Raw genomic sequence first — 22,919 nt, forward strand, 5'->3', positions numbered from 1 at the left:
GCTCAGGTGTAATAGACTGTTTTTTTTTTAGTTTGGTGGGTTTTATTTTAGCACTTAGTTTGTCTGCTTTTTATTTGCCCCATTAGGAGATATTAGACCAATATAAATGGGTGCCCCTGCCGAGAGATATTATTGTTTGTGCCGTTCCTTTGTTGTTCATCCTAGAAATGTATGAATAAACTGTCAACTGGGTGTTACCTTTCCACTTTTCAACGGCGTGCGCCTATACACAGCCTGACACCGTCAGCTCTGATTGGTAGGGACACACCCCAAACTAGTCAACCCCAGTGGTGATTCTTAATTCATACATTTCTAGTAGGAATAAACAAAGGGGCAACACAAACAAGAGATCTAATGTTGTTACAGGGGATTTCATAAAAATGGCAAGTCAGGAGGACTGACATTGTCCTCTTTAAAAGGGGATTCCAGGACTTAAAAGTTTTTTTCCCCAAGACTTCTGGATAGCTTATCAGTATCTGATCAGTGGGGGTCCGACACCTGGGACCCCACTGATCAGCTGTTTGAAAAGGCACCGGTAGGTACTCATAGTAGAGTTGCTGCCTTCTATCAGCTTTCCCTAGCCCATGTGACGTCACGTTCATCGGTCACATGACCTAGGTGCTACTCCGCCCAATGGAAGTGAAAGGGGCTGAGCTGTGATGCCAAGCACAGCCGCTATACAATGTACGGTGCTGTGCTTGGCGAGTTGAGAGAAGAACACAGTGCCTTCCCAAACAAACTGATCAGCAGAGGTCCCGCACGTCGGACCCCCACCGATCAGACACTGATGTGGATAGGTCATCGGTAGTAAAGTCTCAGAAAACCCTTTTAAGTATCCACGTGGTATGTCATCAATATCTGATTGGTGGGGGTCAGAATCCCGACACCCCTGTCGATCAGCTGACCCATGATGTCACATCCATCAGTCACATGACTTTTCTGCAGCTTAGTCTCATTCAAGCTCATGGGCCTGACCTGCAATAACAAATATAACCACTATACAATGTATGGCGCTGTGCTTGGCACACTGTGAGGATGCCGCATCGATTGTTTGGGGGAAAAGGAGGTGCCGGTAGTCTGACGCCCCCCAATCTGATACTGAGGACCCATCATCAATATTGTACTTCCAGAAAACCGCACATGGCCGGCACTATGATAGAAATGCCTTTTCTTGTTCGTGGCTGCGGACAAGAATAGGACATGTTCTATTTCTTTGCGGGGCCACGGAACGGAAGTGCGGATGCGGACAGTACACGGTGTGCGGTCCGAATCTTTTGCGGCCCATTGAAAATGAATGGGTCCGCACCAGCTCCGCAAAATTGTGGAACGGATGCGGACCCATTTTGTGCTTGTGTGAATGGACCCTAAACGGCATCTGTCAGCAGATTTGTACCTATAAAACTGGCTGACCTGTTACATGTGCGCTTGGCAGCTGAAGGCATCTGTGTTGGTCCCGTGTTCATATGTGTCCGCATTGCTGAGAAAAATGATGTTTTATTACATGCAAATGAGCCCCTAGGAGCAACGGGGGCGTTACCATTACTCCTAGAGGCTCTGCTCTCTCTGCAACTGCCGCGCCCTCTGCACTTTGATTGACTTTAGAAGAAGTCAGGGCCCGATGTGATGACATCTACTGTCTAGCCTTGTCAATCAAAGTGCAGAGGGCAGGGCAGTAGCAGAGAGAGCAGAGCCTCTAGGTGTAAAGACAACACCCCCGTTGCTCCTAGAGGCTCATTTGGATATATTAAAATATTTATAATGTATCTTTTTGGAGGTTAAGGTTAGTTTATTTTTACTTTATTTCATGATTATACGCTGTCACTATATTACCGGTTACAGAACATGTACGGCATTTTTAATTTTAAATTAGGAGAAATTCACATGTTGCATTGGTTTATGTAACGTTCTTTATGTCCCCTAAACGCCCCAACAAGACGAACAGCATTTCTCGGTAAGGATTGAAAGGCAGAATTACAACGGCGTTCATTTCTTCCGGCATGGGAATGGCGCATTTTCCACAGACGCTGCTAATAGTACCTGTGAGCTCTCCCTCCCCAGAAACAAAGACTCAAAGGGGGCCATTAACTCTACATGTGACACCATTAAGGTGATTAAAATGTCCTCCTCCAGCAGCCATGACATTCTTCTCCATCATAAATTACGCTTCTACAGCACGTTGGCACAGCTCTGGAAAGTGCATTTATTAACCCTTGCCGAGCTGTCCCTCTTCTACAGTAATGAGAGTGCAGAGATGCTCCATTATACCATTAAAAGCTTTTTAGCAGTCTGCTGCCGCCGTCTATTCCCTGCTCAGCTCCAACCCGGTAATTGATCCTTCTAAGCTCGACAGATATGTCTACGGGTGATTAACACGTGATATGAAGACGTGTGCTACATCTAAAAGCTTTATAGTCAGGCGCCTCTGTATGAGACTCAAGCACAGGTAATCTCAGGACGTAATCTGAAGGCTCTCCTGCCTTACACCTTCACTCATATCTTAAGGAATGGCATTTACAGCTATTTACATATACTTAGTAGCCAAATGACCACCAATGTTATTTCTGCGCCGCTCGAGAAGGGGGTGTCATTGTTATCCGACTCGCTTCCCTCCAACAAAAGTGTCATCACAAGGTAGAGGCACTTTAAAGGGGTATTCCACCTTTGCAGTGTATTTTTTCAGCCCCCCCCCCATGGCCAGAATTGCGGTGGTGAGCATACTTACCTCACTGGTTCCCGGCTCCAACACTTCCCCTTTGTGCGCCGCTAGTCCCAGGAGTACCTGCGCCAACATCTGGTTTGACATGGGTCACATGACCACTGCAGCCAATAACTGGCTGCAGCAGTGACGCGTCACGTGACTTCTTTCAAGGCAAACCAGCTAGCTAGTAGGCTTTCATCCAGTTGATCTTAGTGGGGCTGTTCAGGAAACAGACTTCCCTAGACATAAGATACCCATCAGGTCAACAATCTGCCTTCAACTCCCATGTGGCTTTGTCAATAGGCATGTGACCACGATGGTGAACATGGTGTCTGGGCTCCAGGCAGTATGTTATAGAGCGGGAGGAGGAGCTGAGCAGATTGATATGTAGTTTTAAGGGAAAAGATTCAGTAAAACTTGTAATTTATACATGTAAATTCCTGCTTGTTCCGGGCTGTGAAGTCCAGGAGGCGGTTCTATCAGTGACTGACAGCTGTACACAGTCATAGAGGGGAGGCGGTCAGTCACTGATAGGACCGCCTCCTGGACTTCACAGCCCGGAACGAGCAGGAATTTACATGTATAAATTACAAGTTTTATCCCAAAAAACTGGAAATCTAATTACTGAGCTCCTCCTACTCTATAACATGCTGCATGCGGATTACTTTGCATTTTCAGGGTGACATGTTCCCTTTAAAAAGAAAACCCGTCACTGTGAACGTGTATTGAAATCTGCAGCAGGTTACAGAGCAGGAGGTGCACAGTGCATGCTAAAGCTGAGCGGAGCGATATATAGTTTTGTGGGGAAATATTTATTAGGACTTGTAATTTATTCCTTTAAATCTCTGCCCGTTCTTGGCTTAGCAGTCCAGAGGGAGGTCCCACCAGTGACGGCTATGTACACTTGTAAGGGAGAGACTGCCAGTCACTGATAGGACCACCAACTGGACTCCTAAGCCCAAAGTGAGCAGAGATTTAAAGGAACAAAAAGTTCTAATAAACATTTTCCCACAAATCTGTATCACTACATCACTCAGCTCTACGGTGCACTGTGCACAAACCTCACAGCGGTTCCCAGGTGACAGTTTTTTTTGTTTGTTTTTTAACCCTTTCCTGTAAAAGGAGATAATGCTACATCCAGATCGCTACCAACTTGCCGCATGGTAACGTCATATGGATGGCACGGATTCAGGGCTCAATAGAATTATACAGTAAATGATGGGCACCCGCTATCTGGAATCACCTCAAGCTGGCAGTATTTATAGAAAAAACCACATGTATGATAAAAGGCCGTCACAAATACAAAAGATAAAATTAAAATAGTAAGTGATCTCCAAATACATCAGGCGGTGCTTATATAGTTCTCTGATGGAGAATTGTCACCATACATTGTACAGTGTCCTAGCGCATATATGAAGGCGTTGGACTGGCTTATAATGGTTCATTAGGTGCAGTCTATTTTGTGCAATTGATTGTAATATTCAAATGGACGACTGCTTACTGTCCATAATGCTGTAAATGATGTACAGAGTATTGAAAATGAATCACAATCTTAAAGGGAACCTGTCACCTGGATTTTGTGCATAGAGCTGAGGTCATGGGCTGCTAGATGGCCGCTAGCACATCTGCAATACCCAGTCCCCATAGCTCTGTGTGCTTTTATTGTGTAAAAAAACCGATTTGATACATATGCAAATTAACCTGAGATGAGTCTGAGACAGAACACATCTCAGGGTAATTTGCATATGTATCAAATTGTTTTTTTTACACAATAAAAGCACACAGAGCTATGGGGACTGGGTATTGCGGATGTGCTAGTGGCCATCTAGCAGCCCATGTCCTCAGCTCTATACACAAAATCCCGGTGACAGGTTCCCTTTAAGGCAGGGGTAATTGGATATATATCAAGCAGTGTCAAAGCAAAGGCTGGTTATTGAGACTGTTCCGTTAGCTTTGTATGATAATTTCAGACCCTACTGTTCTTGAATATACAGTTAGATGTCCTTGATGGACCCCACTGTTTTATGCAGGAGTCGAGTGCCGTCCGTGGAGTCCCACGTGGTGTTCAGCACAAACTGATCTTACCTCAGTGTCTTCTGCTAGCAACAAATGTCACAACCTCGCTGCTTCCCTGTGTGAACCAGGGGATCGATCGGCGTCTCACGTGCTCAATGGGTCCGGAGATGAACAGCCGGCTGCATGTGTATGTTCTTAGTAGGCGATCCTTCAAATCCTGAACATGTAGATTTTGGAGCGCTCCATTTATTTACACATCATATATGTCCTTATGAGGGTACTTGCATTGGGGGTATTTGCGACCAGACGCGTTTCGGAGCTTTGAACTTGCTTCTTCTTCAGTGGTTATTTCCCCTATGCTCCACGTACCCTTAAATACCCTCTCATACGTATGTCATGAAGGTTACATCACAAAATTGGGGTGGATCTCCCCCATCCACATGGTTCTTCATTTGTTCTATAGCAATCCCATTATCTATTTCTCATTAATGATTGATGTGGTATTATTTGTAACAACACTATTAAAACAGATTTGTGGGCCAAGGTGGGCACGTAAACGCATATTAATCGCATGTGTTTTGTGTGCGATTTCTACTAGAGACCTTTATTCAATAGTTAGATCTGTCAGTTATTATGATGTTTCACAGCTTATATCCATCAGACGTATTTACCACTGATTGACGCACCATAGACACCACTACTAAAAAATAAAAAATGAGAAAAATGAATGATGAAAAAGATTAATAAAAAAAACATGAATGATAGAACATATCATACTCATTGACGTCAATTTTATCCACATATATCATGTATTATATTTGCGATTTACATGCGGTATTTGGACGTCTTCTGTTTTTCGAAGGGAGATATTCTTTCATTACTGCCAATTTTCTTTTTCTTGTATATAAAGGAGATTGTTTCGTTCACCTACGCCATTTCACATGATTTATTTATATTTGTATTTATAGGGAGATCAGTATCCAGGACGCTAATGAGTGGGGGCCACCCACCAAGGAGAGATCAGTACACCAACTGGATAACCCGACATCTCGTCGGTGGAGGGCACCCACCCTTAATCTACAGGAATCCGAAGACTTCAGGTTTGGCATTGAGGCCTGCAGGTAAGAGGGTGTTGAATTCAAAAATCCTTCTAGATTCTAATCTAGACATTCTGCTTATATGGTCCCCCCCCCCCCGCCCCCCCTCCAGTGTCTGTCTACTTTTTTCAAGTGCTACAAAAATGAGACCTGTCGGATCTTGATTATGTGCGAATTGGAAATGGTTTGATAAAGTATGTTTGTCCTATCCATGTGTTCCGCAATCCTTTTCTGTCCTCTTGGTCCTGCCTACATACTGCTTGTGCAAGGACACTGAATGATGTAGATAACGTTTGTGGAGTTACACGTTAGGAACTCATTAATGTTTTGTGTATATGAATTAGTGGTTGATGTTATCTTCGTAATTTTTCTTGGAAATGAAGTCGTTTTACAATTTTTATATACGCCGCACCTATGGAGGCCAGTTAGTCCCACCCACTTTTGAATGGATTTATCTCCCTTCTGATTTATCTTAATAGAAGGTGCTACTTTAAGACCTAAATGAGGAGCCTTTGTGAAGGCTATTTGAGGTGTGGTAGGGACCAACGGGCCTATAGTTTTATCTTTTAAGATGTAGTGCCAGTGTTTTCTGATGATTTGTTGAATTTTTCTATATTGTGATTTGAACAGTAAACTTATTCGCATTGTATCATTTTTAGATTCATTCGTTACTACAGTATCCTCATTACAAAATGTTTGTCTGTCCATGCTGCAAACTTTCATTAGGGATCTTTCTACCAAGATTACTGGATATTTTTTCTTTAAAAACTGGTCCTTCATTTTTTGAGCCTCTTCAAACTTGTCTTCGTTGGTACAGTTGCGTTTAATTCGACATAATTGTTCTATGATAGGTAATGCGTTTTGGGTAGGACCGCTCTATTACAAGATTACCGGACACCTTCATTATATCACAGGACTTATTCATCAGCAGATATGGACATAGAAGACACTCAATCTCCACCAAACTTGTGCAGCAGATGTAAAACAGAGGATAATCGATCTCCACCAATAGGCTTCCCTCCTCCAACACAGCCTATGGGAAACCAAACAGGTCGCACTGATAGTGAAGTACTGACTTCTCCGCTTCACATAAAAACATTTATTATACTCGCAAACACAAACTTGTGTACAGCATATCAGACATAGTAGAAAAGGTCATTTCATAGCCCAACCCGGGATCGCTTTCACGCTTCGTCAGGGGCGATCCTGGGTCGGGTTATGAAATGACCTTTTCCGGTAATCTTGTAATAGAGCGGTCCTACCCAAAATGCATTATTTGACTGTGTGAACTTGACCCACGTCACTTTTTGGAACCTGCAGCTTTTGGAGTCCAGGCAACTTATCGGGGGTTGTAGATATTATTTTGACTAGGTTTATGATGGGTGTTACAGACTAAATGATCTTTTTCTATAGTAATCTGAAGATCTAGGAATTCTATTGATGAGTTGTAATTATTAGATGTGGATTGTAGATTACATGTGTTCTTATTTATATCTTCCAAGAATTGTTGAAGTTCCTTCTCATCATTTTGCCAGATGAAAATGACATCATCTATGTAACGTTGCCAGAGCACCAGGTCTGCCCCCAGCTTGGGAAGAATGAATTGCTATTTCCATTGTGCCATGAATAAATTGGCATAGCTGGGGGCAAACCTGGTGCCCATGGCAGTACCCTGCGTCTGCAAGTAAAGCTCTGATTCAAAGAAAAAAATAATTGTGGGTTAAGATAAACTGAACAACCTCTGCCAAATAATCTATCTGTTCCAAAGGTAATTGATTACCCATTTGTAATTGTGCTTCCATTGCTTCTATTCCCTGTTGATGATTGATCATGGTGTATAAAGAATGTACATCTAGCGTACCTATCATCCAATGAGGTTTAAAATCTAAATCTTCCATTGGTCGAATGATTCGTGTAGTGTCTTTGATGTATGTTGGTGTTCTATTCACTGTAGGTTGCACTAATTTGTCTATGCATTGTGACAAATTTGAGGTGAGAGAGCCAACTCCCAAAATAATTGGGTGGCCAGGCGGACCTTGTTGATTTTTATGGAATTTCAGTACACAATAAAAAACGGGTAGCCTTTGTTGTGTATAGAGTATAAACTTGTACTCCTGTTCTGAAAAAAATACCTTGTAGACCTTTGTTACAATATTTAACCAATTTTAAATAGTATTCTTTAGTAGGATCATTTTTTAATTTCTTGTTATTTCGTCTGCTTCCAAAATGACAATTGCTCCACCCTCATCGGCGGGACGGATGACCGTTTCTGTGTTTGGAGTTGTTTAATAGCTTCTATTTCTTGTTTAATAAGATTATTATTATTATTATTATTATTATTATTATTATTAGGAAGGACCAATTTTTTAAGAAAAAATATCCAGTAATCTTGGTAGAAAGATCCCTAATGAAAGTTCGCAGCATGGACCGACAAACATTTTGTAATGAGGATACTGTAGTAATGAATGAATCTAAAAATGATACAATGCGAATAATTTTACCGTTCAATCCACAATATAGAAAAATTCAACAAATCATCAGAAAACACTGGCACTACATCTTAAAAGATAAAACTATAGGCCCGTTGGTCCCTACCACACCTCAAATAGCCTTCACAAAGGCTCCTCATTTAGGTCTTAAAGTAGCACCTTCTATTAAGATAAATCAGAAGGGAGATAAATCCATTCAAAAGTGGGTGGGACTAACTGGCCTCCATAGGTGCGGCGTATGTAGAAAATTGTAAAACTACTTCATTTCCAAGAAAAATTATGAAGATAACATCAACCACTAATTCATACACACAAAACATTAATGAGTTCCTAACGTGTAACTCCACGAACGTTATCTACATCATTCAGTGTCCTTGCACAAGCAGTATGTAGGCAGGACCAAGAGGACAGAAAAGGATTGCGGAACACACGGATAGGACAAACATACTTTATCGAACCATTTCAAATAAGCACATAATCAAGATCCGACAGGTCTCATTTTTGTAGCGCTTGAAAAAAGTAGACAGACACTGGAGGGGGGGCGGGGGGATGGACGGACCATATAAGCAGAATGTCTAGATTAGAATCTAGAAGGATATTTGAATTCAACACCCTCTTACCTGCAGGCCTCAATGCCAAACCTGAAGTCTTCGGATTCCTGTAGATTAAGGGTGGGTGCCCTCCACCGACGAGATGTCGGGTTATCCAGTTGGTGTACTGATCTCTCCTTGGTGGGTGGCCCCCACTCATTAGCGTCCTGGATACTGATCTCTCTATAAATACAAATATAAATAAATCATTTGAAATGGCGTAGGTGAACGAAACAATCTCCTTTATATACAAGAAAAAGAAAATTGGCAGTAATGAAAGAATATCTCCCTTCGAAAAACAGAAGACGTCCAAATACTGCATGTAAATCGCAAATATAATACATGATATATGTGGATAAAATTGACGTCAATGAGTATAATATGTTCTATCATTCATGTTTTTTGGATTTTTTCATTGTTTTTATTATTTTTTTTAGTAGTGGTGTCTATGGTGCGTCAATCAGTGGTAAATACGTCTGATGGATATAAGCTGTGAAACATCATAATAACTGACAGATCTAACTATTGAATAAAGGTCTCTAGTAGAAATCGCACACACACAACACATGCGATTAATATGCGTTTACGTGCCCACCTTGGCCCACAAATCTGTTTTAATAGTGTTGTTACAAATAATACCACATCAATCATTAATGAGAAATGGATAATGGGATTGCTATAGAACAAATGAAGAACCATGTGGATGGGGGAGATCCACTCCAATTTTGTGATGTAACCTTCATGACATACGTATGAGAGGGTATTTAAGGGTACGTGGAGCATAGGGGAAATAACCAGAAGAAGCAAGTTCAAAGCTCAGAAACGCGTCTGGTCGCAAATACCCCCAATGCAAGTACCCTCATAAGGACATATATGATGTGTAAATAAATGGAGCGCTCCAAAATCTACATGTTCAGGATTTGAAGGATCGCCTACTAAGAACATACACATGCAGCCGGCTGTTCATCTCCGGACCCATTGAGCACGTGAGACGCCGATCGATCCCCTGGTTCATACAGGGAAGCAGGGAGGTTGTGACATTTGTTGCTAGCAGAAGACACTGAGGTCAGTTTGTGCTGAACACCACGTGGGACTCCACGGACGGCACTCGACTCCTGCATAAAACAGTGGGGTCCATCAAGGACATCTAACTGTATATTCAAGAACAGTGGGGTCTGAAATTATCATACAAAGCTAACGGAACAGTCTCAATAACCAACCTTTGCTTTGACACTGCTTGGTATATACCCAATTACCCTGCCTTAAAGGGAACCTGTCACCGGGATTTTGTGCATAGAGCTGAGGACATGGGTTTCTAGATGGCCGCTAGCACATCCGCAATACCCGGTCCCCATAGCTCTGTGTGCTTTTATTGTGCAAAAAAACCGATTTGATACATATGCAAATTACCCTGAGAGGTGTCCTGTCTCAGACTCATCTCAGGTAATTTGCATATGTATCAAATCAGGTTTTTTACACAATGAAAGCACACAGAGCTATGGGGACTGGGTATTGCGGATGTCCTAGCGGTGATCTAGAAACCCATGTCCTCAGCTCTATGCACAAAATCCAGGTGACAGGTTCCCTTTAAGATTGTGATTCATTCTCAATACTCTGTACATCATTTACAGCAGTATGGACAGTAAGCAGTCGTCCATTTGAATATTACAATCAATTGCACAAAACAGACTGCACCTAATGAACCATTATAAGCCAGTCCAACGCCTTAATATATGCGCTAGGACACTGTACAATGTATGGTGGTAATTCTCCATCAGAGAACTATATAAGCACCGCCTGATGTATTTGGAGATCGCTTACTATTTTCATTTTATTTTTTGTATTTGTGACGGCCTTTTATCATACATGTGGTTTTTTCTATAAATACTGCCAGCTTGAGGTGATTCCAGATAGCGGGTGCCCATCATTAAGTGTTCTTGCATAGCAAGACCACTTAATGTTATCTCACATATATATTATTATTATTATAGCCAAATTTTGCCACCCTAACTCCTCCCACAGTTTTTACACTACATAGACCAAAATTTACCAAAACGTGCAGATTGTTCCCGATCGGATTGCTATTACTTTGTGGAGCGATCCCACCCCCGGGGCCCCGTGGCGGGCCCCGGAAGCCCTCTTTTTTCCCATAGACTTTGACAGGGTACATTTTCAAATCGCTCCCACTCGCCAGGCTTTGACGCTAAACTCACCAAACTTGGGTCACTTAGTCAAGGGGTCAACCCGAAATTTTTTGGCACATTTCGGGGACCCCGAAAAGTGGGCGGGGCCACACAGAACCAATCAAAATCTCCCCATTGACTGTAATGAGACGTTCAAATTGCTACTCCTCCCACATTTTTAGGAGTACAAATTCCAAACTTTGCAGACTTGGTCGGCACCCACCCGAGTACCTTACTTGTGCTTTGTTAACCGATCCCACCCTCCAGGCCCCTGGGACGGGCCCCCAAAATCCACGTTTTTCCCATTGACTTTGACAGGGAAAATTTTCAAATCGCTCCCAGTCGCACAGATTTGAAACTAAAGTCACCAAACTTGGGTCACTTAGTCATGGGGTCAACGCGCAATTTGTTAGAACATTTCGGAGACCCTAAAATGTGGGCGGGGCCACACAGAACCAATCAAATTCTCCCCATTGACTATGATGAGATGTTCAAATTGCTACTCCTCCCACAGATTTAGGAGTATAAATACCGAACTTTGCAATCTTGGTCGGCACATACCCGAGTATCTTGCTTGTGCTTTGTTAACCGATCCCACCCTCCGGGCCCCTGGGGCGGGCCCCCGAAAACCTCTTTTTCTCCCATAGTTTTATTGGAAAAATGCAAACGTTTGTCACTCATACAGCTTCAGAGTTAAACTGACCAAACTTGGGTCACTTAGTCATGGGGTCAACCTCAAACTTTCTGTCACATTTTGGGGACAATAAAAAGTGGGCGGAGCTACAAACAACCAATCAGATTTTCCCTATTGACTTCAATGAGAAAATTTTTAATTGCTGCCATTTCAACAATGTTAATGGCAGGGTTGTTAAACTTAATATATTCGGTTAATAGGTGACTAGAATTCAAATGTTTAAAAGTGGGCGGAGTCTACAACGGCCAATCAAATTTCAGCCATATGTTTTAATGGGAAAATTTAAAACTGCCGCTGCTCTTAAAGGGTCAATGGCAAAGTCACTAAACTTGGAACAGTTGGTCAATGGGTGACTGGGATTCAAATTTGAAAAAGTGGGCGGAGCCTAAAATAGCCAATCAAATTTCAGCCATTTAACTTAGACCACCAGGTGACCCCCCCCACCGGACTACCAGGTGACCACTCCATAAAGTTACTCTGCCCAGTCCAACCTTTCCACAGTTACTCCAGCCACTCCAACCACACAACAGTTACTCAAGCCACTCCACTCAGTTACTCCGCCCACTCCAGTTGTAAGCTACTGGTGGAGGCAAGAACACTTCACACAATTTCCCCAGAAATTGTAGCTTTTCTAGTTATTAAGTGTTCTTGCATAGCAAGACCACTTAATGTTATCTCACATATATATTATTCTTATTATTCTTATTATAGCCAAATTTGCCACCCTAACTCCTCCCACAGTTTTTACACTACATAGACAAAAATTTACCAAAACGTGCAGATTGTTCCCGATCGGATTGCTATTACTTTGTGGAGCGATCCCGACCCCGGGGCCCCCGTGGCGGGCCCCGGAAGCCCCCTTTTTTCCCATAGACTTTGACAGGGTGCATTTTCAAATCGCTCCCACTCGCCAGGGTTTGACGCTAAAGTCACCAAACTTGGGTCACTTAGTCATGGGGTCAACCCGAAAATTTTTGGCACATTTCGGGGACCCCAAAATGTGGGCGGGGCCACACAGAACCAATCAAAATCTCCCCATTGACTGTAATGAGACGTTCAATTTGCTACTCCTCACACATTTTTAGGAGTACAAATTCCAAACTTTGCAGACTTGGTCGGCACCCACCCGAGTACCTTGCTTGTGCTTTGTTAACCGATCCCACCCTCCGGGCCCCTGGAACGGGCCCCCAAAATCCACATTTTTTCCCATTGACTTTGACAGAGAAAATTTTTAAATCTCTCCCAGTCGCACAGATTTGAAACTAAAGTCACCAAACTTGGGTCACTTAGTCATGGGGTCAACGCGCAATTTGTTAGAACATTTCGGAGACCCTAAAATGTGGGCGGGGCCACACAGAACCAATCAAATTCCCCCTATTGACTATAATGAGACGTTCAAATTGCTACTCCTCCCACAGATTTAGGAGAATAAATACCGAACTTTGCACTCTTGGTCGGCACATACCCGAGTATCTTGCTTGTGCTTTGTTAACCGATCCCACCCTCCGGGCCCCTGGGGCGGGCGCCGAAAACCTCTTTTTTTCTCCCATAGAGTTTTATTGGAAAAATGCAAACGTTTGTCACTCATACAGCTTCGGAGTTAAACTGACCAAACTTGGGTCACTTAGTCATGGGGTCAACCTCAAAATTTCTGTCACATTTTGGGGACATTAAAAAGTGGGCGGAGCTACAAACAACCAATCAGATTTTCCCTATTGACTTCAATGAGAAAATTTTTAATTGCTGCCATTTCAACATTGTTAATGGCAGGGTTGTTAAACTTAATATATTCGGTTAATAGGTGACTAGAATTCAAATGTTTAAAAGTGGGCGGAGTCTACAACGGCCAATCAAATTTCAGCCATATGTTTTAATGGGAAAATTTAAAACTGCCGCTGCTCTTAGAGGGTCAATGGCAAAGTCACTAAACTTGGAACAGTTGGTCAATGGGTGACTGGGATGCAAATTTTAAAAAGTGGGCGGAGCCTAAAATAGCCAATCAAATTTCAGCCATTTAACTTAGACCACCAGGTGACCCCCCCCCGGACTACTAGGTGACTCATGGGTGCCCCCGCCCTAGCCCTTAGGTGCACCCACTCCGACCCTTAGGTGCAACCACCCCAACGATTAGGTGCACCCACCCCGACCCTTAGGTGCAACCACCCCGACCCTTAGGTGCAACCACCACAACGATTAGGTGCACCCACCCCGACTTTTTGGTGCAACCACCCCGACTTTTTGGTGCAACCACCCCGACGATTAGGTGCACCCACCCCGACGATTAGGTGCACCCACCCCGACTTTTAGGTGCAGCCACTCCGACCCTTAGGTGCAACCAGCCCAACGATTAGGTTACCCAGTTACTCCGCCCACTCCAGTTGTAAGCTACTGGTGGAGGCAAGAACACTTCACACAATTTCCCCAGAAATTGTAGCTTTTCTAGTTTACTGTATAATTCTATTTAACCCATTAGTGATCGGGCGAGTCCCAATTGATTGGTGCACCAGTTCTACATCAGTAGACAGGGGAGCCATCTTGATATTAACATACCTATGGATTCAGGGTTCAGTTGCTGCAACTTATTGGAGACAGCTGCAATCCCAGCAGTTTAACCTGCTGGATGCTCAAGTTAATAGCAAATGTGGCATCTAAGTGAATTGACAAAGGAAGGGGGGTCCCTGTGATGTGATTGTGGGGTGCCGATAGTTGCTATAGTGGCCAGAAGCCATACAATGACCCAGAGGATTTACAGCATTTCCTGAACATGTTTAAGGAGGCGGCCATCTTGCCTGAGGTGTTTCTAACAGCATTTAGAGATATGCTTAACAGCAGCCCCATGGGCCATAGACACAATGGTCAGGAGGGGACCTCATTGACTTCTATGGGGGAGTCTTCTAGGCATGCTCTGTGACCTGTGCAGAGGTCAGGAGGGAGGAGATAAGCTGTGATATCACCTACTGTGAACGGTGGACCCTATACAGAAGTGTATAGGTAACACTCACTGATCGGACCACCTCTTGGACTTCAAAGGCCAGAATGAGCAGGAATTTACAGGAATAAAATATAAGTCATGCTGAATCTTTTCCTACTGAATTCTAAATCAATCTGCTCAGCGCCTCCTGCTGGCAGATTTCATTACATCTGCATGGTGACAGGTTCCCTTTAAAAACATGTGAGCCAGATAACTTGTGCACATCACCCCAGAAATCTACTCTCGTCTCAAGCTGGACTAGATTTCAGTTTAGTGACAAGCACCACAATTATTAAAGAGGTGTGTGTGTCTCTTAATAATTGCGGCAAATCTCACGCCAGGGCAAATTAAAACTGCCATTATCTATTAAATCCCCCCCAACGTTTCACAAAAAAAAAAAAAAAAAAAAAAAAAAATCTCAGAATCACTTGAATAAATAAAAGCTTTCCAAAGTTTTTACCACATAAAAATGACCCGTGTTAGATTTTAAAAATGGGGCTCAGCGTTTGATCCAAAATGGCTTAGGTGGGAAGAGGTTAAATAAAAATAGGTCCAGGTAGTTTTGATTATTTAGATATAAATATTTGTTTGGGAAATGTATTAAACAAAATCTGCTTCTTCTGTTAAAGGGGTTGTCCCGCGAAAAATATTCTACAGTTTTTAAACCAGCACCTGGATCTGAATACTTTTGTAATAGCATGTAATTACAAATTTTGCACAGCCACTGAGTTACTCTATAAAATGTATCTGTTTAGCGCCACATAAGGTTAGTTTTTTTCTTATTTCTTTGTCCTGCTCACTGAGGAGGCCGCACATGCTCAGTTTCATCCTTCAACTGCCTCCTGAGCTGTGATTGGGAGAGCTGAGACACGCCCCCTGAGCTGCAGCAGGAAAGACACTCCCCCCGAGCTTTCAGCTTGATATAAATCTAGCAGAGCAATGAATGGGGAGATCGTACAGATACAGGGCTGGTTCTAGCTTTGTTAGAAAGAGATAGTCATGTACTAAATGATGTCTGATTTTTATTTTTTACATTAGTCATGGGATAACCCCTTTAAGAACAATCTAAAGCTGCTTATCCTCAGACATTACAATGGAAAGGGGAACAAGAAAACAGAAAAGTCAAAGTAGCACACAAGTAGTAATGACGGCTGTATTTCAATACATGGTAGAGAAAACGCGGCAGCTGCCTGGGGATTATGGATGAGAGCATAAAACGCAGCGGGACTCGGTGCACACCAGACAAGAGGCGGAAAAATAGGGCAGAGAACAAATAAATGGATGATGTTTATGCACAGCGGTGATCCTCACACTAATACAGCAAGCATCAAATCCAGGTCACCGTATACCCAGCCGCCCTCATGACTCAAAGCTCATTTTTTAATATTTCATAACTCTCCTTATTGCATCCTGTATGTTTCTAGCCCTCCGCATAGCAGCTGAACTCCAGACTGCCTTGTGTGCAACAAAGGACTAAGGGAATAAAGAAATAAACAAACAGTCAATTCCATCTAAAAATCATAAAACAAAAAAAACAATGAAAGTCTAGCTTCCCTGCAGTAGATGTATAGCTGCAGTCTAATAACCTCTGCTCATTAACCCTAATTTCAGGGGTCTATCCTTCTCCCTACAGATGGTGACCACCATGAGACTCGCCAGGTTAAATCTTAACCAGGTACAAGACACATCGTAGGGTTGGGTTAGCTAATGGTGCACATCCACCGTATTTCAGACAATAAGACGCACAATTAGAAACATAAAAGTAGAAAATACAATTTTTACTGTCTCTTTCCTATGGGTGAGACAGTCCAGACAGCACAAAAAAGGCAGTGCCTCATAACACTGGCAGCCAGTCTTCCCAGACTATGCCAGACACATTGCCCAATCACAGTAGCAGGCATAATGTCCGCTAACTATGCCAGTTAAAGTGCCTCCTGACTATGCCATCCACAGTGCATTATCATATTGCCAACCACAGTGCCAACTGATTATGACAGACACAGTGCCTCATCACGTTAGCATCCATAATGCCCCCTGACTATGCCAGCCACAGTGTTTCATCACAGGGCTCCCTGACCAGAGGTCGCACTACATTTTTTCCAGAAGAGTAAAAATACTCCTCTTAACAATTTTGAGGAGTATTTTTAGCCGAGGAGAAGTACAAATTTTGCGGTAATTCACATATATAATGCACAGGCCCACATAACGTTATGAGGCCGATATCTCTGCAGAGAAACCATTGCTAGTCTCCCATGCAGAAATAAATGTAGACAATTTTACATTTATCCAACATCATACACTAAACATAATACCACTGCTGCCATACACTGCGCCCGCCTAATGCTGCCATACACGGGGCCCACCCGACGCTGCCATACACTGCGCCCGCCTAATGCTGCCATACACGGGGCCCACCTAATGCTGCCATACACTGCGCCCGCCTAATGCTGCCATACACGGGGCCCACCCGACCCTGCCATACACGGGGCCCACCCGACCCTGCCATACACGGGGCCCACCCGACCCTGCCATACACGGGGCCCACCCGACGCTGCCATACACGGGGCCCACCCGACGCTGCCATACACGGGGCCCACCCGACGCTGCCATACACGGGGCCCACCCGACACTGCCATACACAGTGGGTATTGACCAATTATCGGCAGATATTCATGATTTTCAAAGTTATCACAGAACATAAGCGCGCTGCTGTCAGCGCGCCATGTTCCCTAAGCAGCACAGGGGAGAAGAAGGAGTCACGCTCTCCCTCCCCCTGTGAAATGCTGCCAATGAGGAGAGATAGGGGCGGACGCACTGCGCCACCAATGAAAGTTAACGTCTAATACAAATACAGGAGGCGGTGCCCAGCCTATATGACAGGAAGCTGCGATCAGCGGCAGTTAACCCCTCAGGTGCCGCTGATCGCAGCTTCCTGTCAGAGGCAGGTGCCAGCTATGCGATTCTACGCCGACACTGTATAAAACGTTAATTATCATTGGTGGCGCAGTGCGCCCTCTCTAGTATCAAAAACATTGGTGGCGCTATGCGCCACCCCCCCCACCCCCCAGTATTAAAAACATTGGTGGCACAGTGCGCCCTCCCCCCCACCCCCCAGTATCAAAATCATTGGTGGCACAGTGCGTCCCCCCCAACCCCCCAGTGTTAAAATCATTGAAAATCATTGGTGGCAGTGGCCACAGGGTCCTCTCCTCCTCATTGGTGGAAAAACATATTACATATTGCTACATCCGAAAAGTCCAAACTATTAAAAAATATTTTTTTTAAATCTCCTATGTTGTGAATGCCGTAACAGAATTTTAATTTTTTTTCAAAAATGAAAATGCACAGAATATCAGTATAAGTTATCAGCTATCGGCCTGAAATTTCACAGGTTATCGGTATTGGCTCTAAAAAAAAATCAATATTGGTCGATCCCTAATACACTGCGCCCACCCGACGCTGCCATACACAGGGGCCACCCGACGCTGCCATACACAGGGGCCACCTGACACTACTACATACATATTACATACACAGTTCTACCACATGCCCATTACACAGATAGTTTACTATATACACATTGCACACACAGCTCTGCTACGCGTCCATTACACAGATAGAACTACAATGTGCACATTACACACAGAAAACTGTACAATAGACTGGTTACACTGACATAGCCCTGCTTTATACACACCTTCCATACATAAAGTACCTCTGCATTCTCCACCAGCACAGTCCTACAGGAGCCCGTGTTCCCCTAACTCCTCCCACACACACACACACACATCACCACAGGTCCTGTAACCACAATGTAGTCTGGAGCTGCTCCCGGTGAGCGAGATGTCTGTGAGGGGTGGGGCTTCTCGAAGGGCGGGGCTTCTTTTTACAAAGGTGTCCACCCCCCATCTACAGGACTGGGCATAAGGATCCAACTGAATGGAATCTGCTGGGATCACAAGAATGGATGTCCTAAGTCTCCCCATATATGTGGAGCACTGGTCAGGCATCCTTGTATGCTCCAGTCATACAGGGAGGACACAGGACCTCCATTCTCATGATCTCGGGGGTCCCATTAATTGGACCCCTACCAATCAGACACATGGCTGCCCGTGTATGTAAATATTTCAAAACTGTGGCCTACCTATCCATAGGAAGCAATATGGTGGCGGTCACGTGATTTAGTCGCATGACCGCTTTCTCGGCTTACAGGATGCAGCAGGAAAAGCCAAGAAAGTGTGAGTAAATCATGTGACAATCCTATTCTACTGCAATACAATCCCAAAGTATATGATACTGTCATAACAAGTATTTTACATGTATTTTGAAAAAAAAATTAATGAACAAAGTAAAATAAAATGAATGTGAACGATGTAATTTTATTTTAGTCTGCGTCCTTAAAATACAATGGCACCATATACATTATCCCAAATGTAATTTTTCGAAAAACAAACAAAACACAGGTATTTATTCTCTCCTAATCAGCATGCTTAGTCTTGTATATCAAACAGAGCTAGCACATGCCAGAGCCAGTTGCCTTACAATGAGAAATAGGTCTGACCTGATGTTTCCAAGAACATAGAGGCGGGGTAGATTAACTGAATAATCTTCAAGGATACATTATTTTTGTGAATGATAAAAACTGCTTTATGGTGGATTCTATGGTACGGGAATAAATGGGCTAAAACAATGGCTAAGTGAATAAAAAGTTTACCAAACAATGGTAGAAGACATATAAAGATACAGATCACATACAACATAAGGGCTCATGCACCAGAACGTATATTCTTTCCGTATCCATTCCTTTTTTTTGCGGACCGTAAATGGAACCATTCATTTCAATGGGTTCGCAAAAAAATGGAAGTTACTCCATGTGCATTCTGTTTCCGTATGTCCGTATTTCCGTTCCGCAAAAAAACAGAACATGGATAGAACAAGGATAGTACTGTTCTATCAGGGGCCAGCTGCTCCGTTCCGCAAAATACGGAATGCACACGGAAGTCATCCGTATTTTTTGCAGATCCGTTTTTTGCGGACCACAAAATACATACAGTTGTGTGCATGAGGCCTTAGGCACATAAATAATCACTTAAGGCCCAGTTCACACATCAGTTATTTGGACAGTTATTTACATCAGTTATTGTCAGCCAAAACCAGGAGTGAAGCCTACTCACAGATGAGGTTTAATGGAAAGATTTGCACCTGTTCTGTGTTTTTGACCTACGCCTGGTTTTAGCTCACAATAACTGATGGAAAAAAATGACCAAGTGTGAACTCAGCCTAACCTGCAATTAATGTGCAAGAGATGAGTAGTTCTTACACAGACGTTTTGGAACTTCATTTCTGTTACCTGTACAGATCTTTTAAACCTAGACCAGTGCCCACCTAATAAGTCTCCAGGGTGAGAATGCATGTACAATGACCTCCGGCCTTAAAGGGAACCTGTCACTGGGATTTTGTGTATAGAGCTGAGGACATGGGTTGCTAGATGGCCGCTAGCACATCAGCAATATCCAGTCCCCATAGCTCTGTGTGCTTTTATTGTGTAAAAAAACCGATTTGATGCATATGCAAATTACCTGAGATGAGTCCTGTCCCTGACTCATCTCAGGGACAGGACTCGTCTCAGGATAATTTGCATATGAATAAAATAGGTTTTTTTTACACAATAAAAGCACACAGAGCTATGGGGACTGGGTATTGCGGATGTGCTAGCGGCCATCTAGCAACCCATGTCCTCAGCTCTATACACAAAATCCCGGTGACAGGTTCCCTTTAAGGCTGTATTACACCAGACGATTTTTCGGCAGATGATCGCTAACGAGCAAACGCTCGTTCATCAGGAAATTTGGATTTTTAAGCATGCTTAAAAATCATAGTTGGCTGACAGCAAATCGTGCTGTTTAATTCCGATCTGCCGCCGGCAATCCACCAGACAGCATGAGGACAAGCGATGGCATAACGATCGTTGCTCCCCATGCTGCAGAGATTGGTGGTCTCCTCCGCTAGCTAGCAGATATTGATAATGTTTCCCTCCCGAAAATCGCTTGCTCAATTGGCCTGTGTAATACAGGCTTTAGGATTGTGGCCCAGTTATCAGTCCTGGTAACTGTAGAACAATAGGGTCCTGAATCTGCTCACCACACTAACAAGAAATTATTAAAGGGACGAACAACTAAAATGAAACCTTACAACACAAAACAAACCTTGCAGTATTAGTATCCCATCTAAATACAGTACACATACCTCATGTTAAAGGAAATCGGACACCAGGCAATTCAGTGTTAAAGGGTTTTCCCAAGATTTTGATAATGATGGCCTGTGCTCATTATAGGCTATCAATATCAGATCAGTAGTCTGATTCCCAGCACCTTCGCCCATCAGCTGTTTGAAGAGACCATGGTGCTCCAGTGAGCGCTGTGGCCTCTTCTTATGCCATCAATGTCACACGTTAATCGGTTGCATGGCCTGTGCGCAGTTCAGTCCCATTCAAGTGAATGGGGCTGAGCTGCAATACCAAGCACAGCCACTATCCGCAAAAGGATAACGCTGTGCTTGGTAAGCTGCAGTGCTCACTACAGCAGCATGGCCTCCTCAAACAGCTGATCGGAGGGGGTGCCGGGTGTTCAACCCCCACCAATCTAATACTGATGACCTATCCTGTGGATAGGTCATCAATATTAAACACCTGGAAAACTCCTTTAAACCAGGCACAATGCCTTGTAGGGCTAGCTCTGCTGAATGTAATGATACCATTGCTTCAACCTGGGACAAAAGTACTTTTAAGGGTACTTTCACACTAGCGGCAGGGGACTCCTGCATGCAGTACTTTTAGTCCGGCCACCTCTCGGTGCGCGCTGCCGGCGGAACCCGCCCCTGTCTCCATTATAGTCAATAGGGACGGAGCGGCAGTCCGGGGGCACACGTGAACTAGCGGCAGGACGGACAGAACAGCCTGCCAGTCCCCTGCCGCTAGTGTGAAACTAGCCTAATACATATGCAAACTCCACTGAGGGTGGGCCCAAGCCACTCTTTGCAACTTGCTCCTCACTCTTCTTGACTGACAGGGTCAGGTCCCTGCATAGTCCTCTCACCTGGCCCGGGAGGGGCTGGCAGAGGAAGTAGGAGGAGTAAGGGTGCACAGAATGGCTTGGGTCCACCCCTGCTTAATGGGTCTCTAAGTGAAAGCTACCATTACATTCAGCTGAGCAAGTCGTACAAGACAACCCCGATACAAGCCCTGCCTTTCTGTCAGAGACGTACAGTATACTTACAAGAAGCTGTTTCAGTCCCAGGAAGGTCTGTTCTACTGAGTTGGAGGTGAAGACCTGTCTTTTCATGGCGGCTTGTTCACCCAGGAAGCGCAGCATAAGTTCCCTCACCGCATCCCCCTGAAACAGGTAAAGCATATTTTGAATCAAATCGTTTTTATTAAACAATAAATACATATTATAACATAATACAATACGTTGACTTTTTCTTTCTTTACATTATCCACAATGCGGATTCAGTGAACAACATTACTCATATGTATATCACCACTCAGTATTATCATGAATCCATACAATACATATACCTTTGCTAAAACATATTATGGGCAAAAAATACCAAAAACTTGACCTTTCCAAACTCCCTCCCCCCCTTACCCTACCCTAACCCCCCAACCCTAACATTGGTCTTGACCATCACATGTCTATATAACCACGTGGGTAGGTAAAGCATATTTAGTGTTCACATAACATAAAAAAACAATAAGACCAAGCTCAAGAAACCATGAGGCCAGTATACATGCTACACGTATGTCACTAACCAAAAGGCAGCAGAAAGGGTGCAAGAATAAAGGGCACCCAACTGGAGAAGAAGATGGGAGAAGGAGAGGGGAAAGAGCCCAGAGATAAACTGATATCCTATTAATTGTATTCTGAGAAAGGAGATGTGGAAGAAAAGCTGCCGAACCTCTGAAAAGAGGACTGACCCGTTCTGTGAAAGCCCCATATTTGTCTGCAGGTTAAAGCGTTCCTTCAGATCAAGAAACTAATTCATATTAACTGAGGTCGAACAGAACATGTACAAAGTGGCCCTCTTTTTCATCTTTTCAGCTGCAGACCTGCCAATTCCAGGGCTCCTCTTCTACCATCCAAGATGGCCGCACTGATTCTCAGACTGCCTGATGAACACTAT

At 43.7% G+C, this 22,919-nt stretch overlaps 1 protein-coding gene across 2 annotated transcripts in view; it reads right to left on the reverse strand.

Moving 5' to 3' along the window:
- Window positions 1-22,919, reverse strand: part of TRAPPC12 (trafficking protein particle complex subunit 12) — a 115,845-nt gene that overhangs the window by 76,290 nt on the left and 16,636 nt on the right. For both annotated transcript variants that reach the window (XM_040427555.1, XM_040427556.1), the window contains exon 3: window positions 22,013-22,129. In XM_040427555.1, the coding sequence (XP_040283489.1) occupies window positions 22,013-22,129 (117 nt within the window). The remainder of the gene's footprint in view (window positions 1-22,012; window positions 22,130-22,919) is intronic.

Source organism: Bufo bufo, chromosome 4 (assembly GCF_905171765.1).
Source record: "Bufo bufo chromosome 4, aBufBuf1.1, whole genome shotgun sequence".
NCBI classification, from domain to species: Eukaryota; Metazoa; Chordata; class Amphibia; order Anura; family Bufonidae; genus Bufo; species Bufo bufo.